General features: G+C 34.3%; 2 protein-coding genes across 2 annotated transcripts in view; both read left to right on the top strand.

The window, feature by feature from the left end:
* LOC108569014 (acyl-CoA Delta(11) desaturase-like) overlaps positions 1–4057 on the top strand; it is a 4976-nt gene extending 919 nt beyond the window's left edge. The window contains exons 2-5 of the mRNA XM_017930394.1: positions 1185–1402; positions 2958–3088; positions 3219–3607; positions 3671–4057. Coding sequence (XP_017785883.1) covers positions 1186–1402; positions 2958–3088; positions 3219–3607; positions 3671–3986 — 1053 coding nt within the window. The 5' untranslated portion in view covers position 1185 and the 3' untranslated portion in view covers positions 3987–4057. The remainder of the gene's footprint in view (positions 1–1184; positions 1403–2957; positions 3089–3218; positions 3608–3670) is intronic.
* A 1221-nt stretch (positions 4058–5278) lies between these two features.
* On the top strand, positions 5279–6114 carry LOC108569010. The gene is made up of 3 exons (XM_017930391.1): positions 5279–5510; positions 5645–6015; positions 6100–6114. The coding sequence occupies exons 1-3, from the start codon at positions 5279–5281 to the stop codon at positions 6112–6114; spliced, it is 618 nt and encodes a 205-aa protein (XP_017785880.1).
* Positions 6115–7281: the final 1167 nt, after the last annotated feature.

The following is a 7281-nucleotide window of genomic DNA, read 5'->3' as shown; positions in this document are numbered from 1 at the left end:
ATTGTAAAAAATTCATTTTTCTTTTGAATATGTTTGATTGAATTACATTTAAAAAAATAATAGGAAAAAAAATCAATTGTTCTGTGTTAACATGTGTCATCAAAAAAAAAATGTTTGTTCATAAATGTGAATGAGAAGGTCAATTATGCAAATTAAAAATTGTATTTAATGAATATTCATTTCATTTTCATGTAAATAAATTGGATTTTATTTTTAAATGAAATTATTTCTGAAAAAAATATGTTTTTCTTTATTGTTTCTATTTTTAAATTAAAAACGATTGTTTTCAACTAATCAGAAGAATTAATTATTAGAATTTATAAACAATTGATTTTACTTGATTGGACGTCAAATTGTTGTCAATTATAAAGAAAATATTGTGAACTATTGTGATATGTCAAATATAAAGGTTTTTGAAGCAACAATTGATTGTACTTCAATGAATTAAAAGTCAAATTGTCGCTTGATATAAACAAAAGTTAAAATGCACGAAATCGTCATTGAAGGTTGTTATTCTTAAATTTGTTGAATTTGATGATTAGCACGTGAAAGTCATGTGCCTTGTTGATTACATCAAAGCAGTTTAAATCTTGACAGTTAAGAATTGTTTTATGCATCTTCTCTTCTCGGTTGGAAATATTGTTGACAAATGTAGGTTGTCAAAGTTGACAAATGTAGGTTGTCAAAGTTGACAACCTACGATGGTTTGTATTAGGTGTTATTTTTTTGTTATTGAATTTTAAGGAGCGAGCGAACGGCAAGGATTAGAATGAGAGCGACGGAGTGGCGTGATCCTAAATCTGATGACATATTCGCGCGCGCAGATCCTCGCAGTCATTGTACTCGGAACGCAATCCAATTCATCCTTCTTCCGATTCAAACGGTTTTGCGTCCAATCCAAAAGGTTTTTCGACTCCAACGCTCGCTCGGATCGTCCTATTAAAATATATCGAAGATAACATACCATACATATACAACCACGTGGTCGCAAATACTATTTGGCAAAGTCTCGCTCTCGCGCTTTTAGTAGTAGTAGTATATATGCGGTAGACAGGTATTCGGCGCGTTTATTCAGTACTAGTCGTTGGCGTCAGGAAGGAAGTCGAGCCGGCAGTTCGCAATCGACATTTGTTGCTAGAACGGTTTTCTCTTTACACATCCTTCTTTTTCCGGATCGATTAAAGGATGGCCCCGAACTCATCCATGACGGCCGAGACCGGCGTCCTTCAGGAGACCGACGACCAGGAGGTCACCATCAAACACGACTGCAACGCCAAATTGCCGCCCAGGGAATACAAGCTCGTCTGGAGGAACATCATCCTCTACATCTACCTCCACGTCTCCGCACTCTACGGCCTCTATGCCATCTTCGCTTCGGCCAATTGGAGGACCGCCCTTTTCGGTATGACATCAGACAAACTAACCCTAACCCTACATACCTTAATTACACACGCACACTCAGTTTTTTTTTCATTTACATTCTCATTTAACGGTTTCTATTTGATCCTATTTTTATAACTACATTTGCCGCAGAAGCTTCCAACAAAAGAACAAAAGAAAACATAAAATTTGCAAACAATATCAATCTTTTATAACACTAATAACAACACAAATTACTTAGATAATATCCTTATTATCTCAATCCTAATTTATAGTTTTAGAAACTTCTAATAAGAAAATATAGTAAATACTACAAACACAATATTTATCTTTTACACATCCAATAAAATATTTATGATCTCTGTATTTATCTCCGTAATTGAATAATTCAGAAGAAAATATAATAAAATTAGTAAACAAAAGAAATTTAATAATCAAGTCTGTTCGAAATGTGATCTAATTTTAGAACTAAATTTAACATATTTGGCACGGAAGCTTCTTGAAATAAAACAAACGAATATTCTCTCTATAACTTACGAAAGTTAAGCAACAAGTGTCTCGGATCAATGATTCTATTGAAAACGATTCAATATTTCTAAATTAATACAAATGCATTACATTTTTTAAAACTTGAAAAAATAGGTCTTGCGTATTCAATTTTAATGTGAATTTTATTATTACAAATTACAAATAAATTTAAAACAATATTATAGAAAAATATTGTTTATTTAGTTCATATTCATTCAAACTTTAAATCATGTCATATTTTTGTTTTCGATATTTGTTAGTGTTAATTAATAAGTCAATTTGTGAATTCATTCATAATTTTTCGAATACATTAACATTTTCTCATTTTTTTTTTAATTTGTAGCTTTAATAATATAATTAATTTCGTTTTAACAAATCTATTAATAGGAATGTTCCATCCTCTTGTTGTCAACACGAAACACTTGAAAATCAGTTATAAAGTACGTAGTCTAAAGTGCGAAAAGTCTTCGTCCTTCGGTAATTCATTAAAAATTACGTTGAACAATACAAATTTACCGGTATTTAAATTATTAATTTTATTGATAAATGTGACACGTATCTGCACGTAAATTTTATGTTTTTTTTTTTAATTTTTTGGGCAGCGACGATAAGCTTGAAGAATATTTAAGATAACGTTGTTACGTCACAACAATAGAGCAGCAGTAACAGGTCATTACTTGATTTAAAAAAATGTTATCGACGCTGGAAAACTGGGATCAAGGGATTAACTTACATAATGCGATGCTTATCGCTCGAGCAGGGGAATATGAAATACTGTATGCAGCAAGACGCTATCTGGATAAGTTGATAAGGGTAACTAGGCAACGTCAAGCAAAAAATAGTTTTTTTTTTGTCGTTTGCATATTGATTTTGCTATGGAAACGCTGTGGTTATAAATTGGATCTTGTGTAACACTTTGGACCCCCTCCAAGATGCTTTCGCTCTTGTGCTTATTTTTGGTCGGTTTCAAATGTTTCAAAAAGTTCACCTGCGCAATAGCTTACTTTGATTTGTTTTCTTGCGCTAAGGTAGAAATTTTCTTCTTGCAGGTTTGGCTTTGGTGAATTTAGGTAATTTGGGGATCACAGCGGGCGTGCACAGGTTATGGGCCCATCGATCTTACAAAGCCAAATTTCCGTTGAGGGCCTTCCTCGTCTTTCTGCAAACGTTGGCTTTCCAAGTTAGTATACAGTTGTGATGCAAATTTAGTCGCTTATCAGCGATAGGAGCTATCTCCAAAAAATGTAGCTGTAATTTACAACTATTATTATTATTAAGATTGTATTTCAATTGTGTTAATTTATCTAAAGGGCTCAGTGATAGAATGGGCGAGAGATCACAGAGTGCATCACAAGTACAGCGAAACCGACGCGGATCCGCACAATGCGAAGCGCGGTCTCTTCTACTCGCACGTGGGATGGCTTTTGACCAAGAAACACCCGGAAGTCTTCGCCAAGGGCAAGGGCATCGATTACTCCGACCTCACCGAAGATTCGTTACTGAAATTCCAGCATAAGCACTACGTTTACTTGATGGTATTCACGAGCTTCTTCCTTCCGACTTTCTTGCCTTGCTACTTATGGGGCGAAACCTTCCTGAACGCCTTCTTCATCAACATGCTTCGCTACTGCTGCGGCCTTAACATTACATGGCTGGTAAACTCCGCCGCGCATTTCTTCGGCGACAAACCATACGATAGGTATAATTTTTAAAAGAAAACACACAACTGTGCAATTACTTGACCGCTCTTTTCTCTTTCCAGGTTCATCAACCCCGTGGAGAATAAACATGTGTCCTTCTTGGCCTTGGGCGAAGGATGGCACAACTACCATCACACGTTCCCATGGGATTACAAGACTTCGGAGTACGGATACAGACTTAATCCTACTGCGATTTTCATCAACTGCATGGCCTACATCGGACAGGCCTACGATCTGAAGAGCGTCAGCACCGAGATGATCAAGAAGAGGGTGAAAAGAACTGGAGATGGCACCCATGAGCTGTGGGGTTGGGGCGACAAAGACCAAAGCTCTGATGAGCAGACTGAAGCAGTCATCTCGCACAAACGACGGGATTAAACAAATTTATTTAGATCTAATACTTGTTTGTTTTTTTTTGTAAATTATTTATATTCGAGTTTAGTTGGGCGAAGCACATTTTGTTTTTATGTCACGTAAATGGAAATTGTTTGTCTATTATTGAGGATATTATATATATTGTAAATAAATATGAGAATGGGACAGAACACAGCATGTTGCATACATTATATGATTGGTGTCGCGAGTGTTGCATACCTCAACATATCGCACACTCCACATATTTTACATTACATCACAAAAACCGATACGGTGATGAGTTCGAAACTCATTATTGGTCATAATATAGCTAATAATACTCTTATAGTGAAGAAACTACGAAGAAAAGATAATTTTCAACTAATGATTTTTACACCTTAAAACTTTCTCTCAATCATCACTATACATTTAAAGTCTTATAATTACCAACAAAATGTAATTGGGTTAACATACATTATTTACAAAAAAACATACAGCGACTAGATATATGTGTAATACGAAGTATAGCATTTCTCTTGCGCATTTTGAGTCATGGGTCAATTTCATTTTCGAGAAGAGACAACACTTCAGCAGATTGGAGATGATTACATATACGAGTTTTTCATGGTCTCATGACGATGAGCTCGAGTCGTGGATCTTGAAGAAAACCTTTTCGGGGAAGAACGTGAGCTTTCGATTCCGAATTGGCCGCTCGTACAAAAGAAATGATCGCTTTGTATTATATCGGTAACAGGATGATTATTGGAAATCTTCGAAAATCGAGTGGAAATGCGAATCATTTGATCATATTTACTCTTCAAGTTGACTGTAAGGTCGAGGCTCCCGGAGGGCTTTCTCCAAATGAAGTACATCAGAAATTGCAGAGAAGTGATGGAAATTATAAAGAATCAAAACTTAGAGAATCGACCGTTGGAGAACGTTGATATTGTCGAAATCGCGGAAACTTTTCTCGGCGAGGAATTGAAGAGGCTATTTCCAAGAAATCTGCGGAGAAGTATACTTTTACTAATAATAGTTCTCCATTTTTCTACAATAACAAATATAAAAGCTGCTCTTAAAACTGAAGGTGGAAGAAAATATAATCTAGTATATAAATATTTAAATAAACGCCTAATTAGTTTTGTTAATGAAATGTATTTACTTAACAAAATTACATATAAAAAGAGGTAAAGTGTTTAAATTGCGCATTTCGTGTACAACCGTTGAAGTATTCGGACATGGGTATAATTTCTTCGCGGGTCCGGCGATTACAGGCTAAGATCGATTATAAAAATGCGTGTACATTAAAGTTTTTCATGCACGAAGCCGAAGAGGTCGAGTCGTGGATCGTCGAGAAGACGGTGGATTCGGAGAATGAAAAGAGAGATGCAATGTTCAACATCGAATTGGTCAATCGCAGCAAAGATATTACCGCTTTGCGTTTTATCGGTAAGGAGATGATTGCCAAGAATCATCCGGGATCGGCGGCCATCGAGACTCAGCTGAATGATTTGATGGTCAAGTGGAATAATTTGCTCTCCTCGCTGAGTGAGTTAACGTAAATTGTTTAAAGAAAATATCAGTATATTATTACACAGCAGCTAGATAAAATTGTCAGAAGATTTTGGGTATTTCAAGTGCTAACATTAATCTACTTTCTTTTTTGGGCTCTTTATTGCCAGAAATCATTACGATTGTGGACGAAAACACCCAGCAGAAAGCAGACGTAAAGAATGAGAATCAGAATATTGAGCAGTGTTTGCAATTCCAACGAGAGGCCGCAGAGCTCGAGAAGATTGTCTTGAATTTGCTCCGAGTCTCATCTTCGGATGATTACTGTAAAAAGAAAACAGTCGAGAAGAAGCAAAAGGATTTCGAAAGTTGCAGCAATTCCATTGTCCTTTTGGATAACATGGGTAAGCAGTTGATTCAAGAGAATCACAGTCAGTCTGCGAACATCCAGGAACGGTTGGAGGAGTTGCATGGGTTTTGGCAGCTGCTTCTATCAAATTTCGAGAATGAGAAAGTTGGTGGTGTTGACGTTAATCAGAAGGTACGTATTTTTCGTGCTTGAAAGAGGTGACTTTTTCTCGCTGATTTGATTTTCTTGCTGTTAACTTTATGTTTCTTTTTTCAGGACAAACGTAATTAAGTTTTATAATATTTCTGACTTGCACCAACTTCGATGAGTCAAACTGATGTAATCTAAGTCAACGTTCTTCAAAACCTTTTACACATGTGAAAAAATGATAAACCAATCCCATTATTAATATGTTAACAGGAACCATAGAAAGTAAATCGAAAATTTTGACCTAAAGTTTAGGTTTGTGATTTCTTATTAACTATTTTGTATGCGAATTGTAATATTGCTTTTTAATCTGGGAAAATTAAAAAAAAAATAATAAAAGAAAAATTAAACTATATGACTATTTAGAAAAGATATATAGAAAAGATAATTTTATTTTTGTTTTCATTTGGTTTTTATTCATTCATTACACATAAGAGAACATAATTTGTTGTTTTTTTCTCTCATTACATTGAAGATCATTCTTTGCAATTATGTATCTGATTATATGGTTATTAGAATAAATGTTAATATCAATTGAAGATCAATGTTGATGCTCATAACGTTGCCAAAATATAATTCTATTATCATTTCTTACAAAGATCAAAACACTTTGCATATTGTTAATATCTTAATCATATTATTCTTATTCAGTTTACCAAATATTGCCATAAACTTTTGTTTATATATGTTATTTGAGATTGATTTTTAACATTTCTCTTGCAAAGAAATGTTTTGAGGCTTTGCAAGAGATGAATTTACATTTGCTATATGTCTACTAGAAGTGTCAAAAAATATGCCCTAACCATAACTTTGTTAATTACTTTTGTTCATAATATTTAAAATTTTGTGTTTATGTAATTAATTAAAGCACAAATGAGTTTTAAAGCAATCAGTCAATATTTAAAAAACTAATTATTACTTTCCAATTAAAACAACGATATGTAATAGAGTTAACGTAAATTGTTTAAAGAAAATATCAGTATATAATTACACAGCAGCTAGATAAAATAGTCACAAGATTTTGGGTATTTCAAGTGCTAACATTAGCTACTTTCTTTTGTTGGCTCTTTATTGCCAGAATTCATTACGATTATGAACGAAAGCAAAAGCCCACAGTCGCAGTTCAAATTTGTTGATTTAAAAGGAAAAAACACCCAGCAGAAAGCAGACGTAAATAATGAGCATCAGAATCTTGAGCAGTGTTTGCAATTTCAACGTTTCCAACGAGAGGCTGGAGAGCTCGAGATGATT

The sequence above is a fragment of the Nicrophorus vespilloides genome, unplaced genomic scaffold (assembly GCF_001412225.1).
Source record: "Nicrophorus vespilloides isolate i.1.1-1 unplaced genomic scaffold, Nicve_v1.0, whole genome shotgun sequence".
Lineage (NCBI taxonomy): Eukaryota > Metazoa > Arthropoda > Insecta > Coleoptera > Silphidae > Nicrophorus > Nicrophorus vespilloides.
Note: the sequence above shows the minus strand (reverse complement) of the source record. Positions and strands in the feature narration are given on the sequence as shown.

Coding starts and splice junctions, on each gene's coding strand:
- LOC108569010 (XM_017930391.1), top strand. CDS start 5,279: ATGCACGAAGCCGAAGAGGTCGAGTCGTGGATCGTCGAGAAGACGGTG. Junction 5,511..5,644: donor TAATTTGCTCTCCTCGCTGA/GTGAGTTAACGT, acceptor CTTTATTGCCAG/AAATCATTACGATTGTGGAC.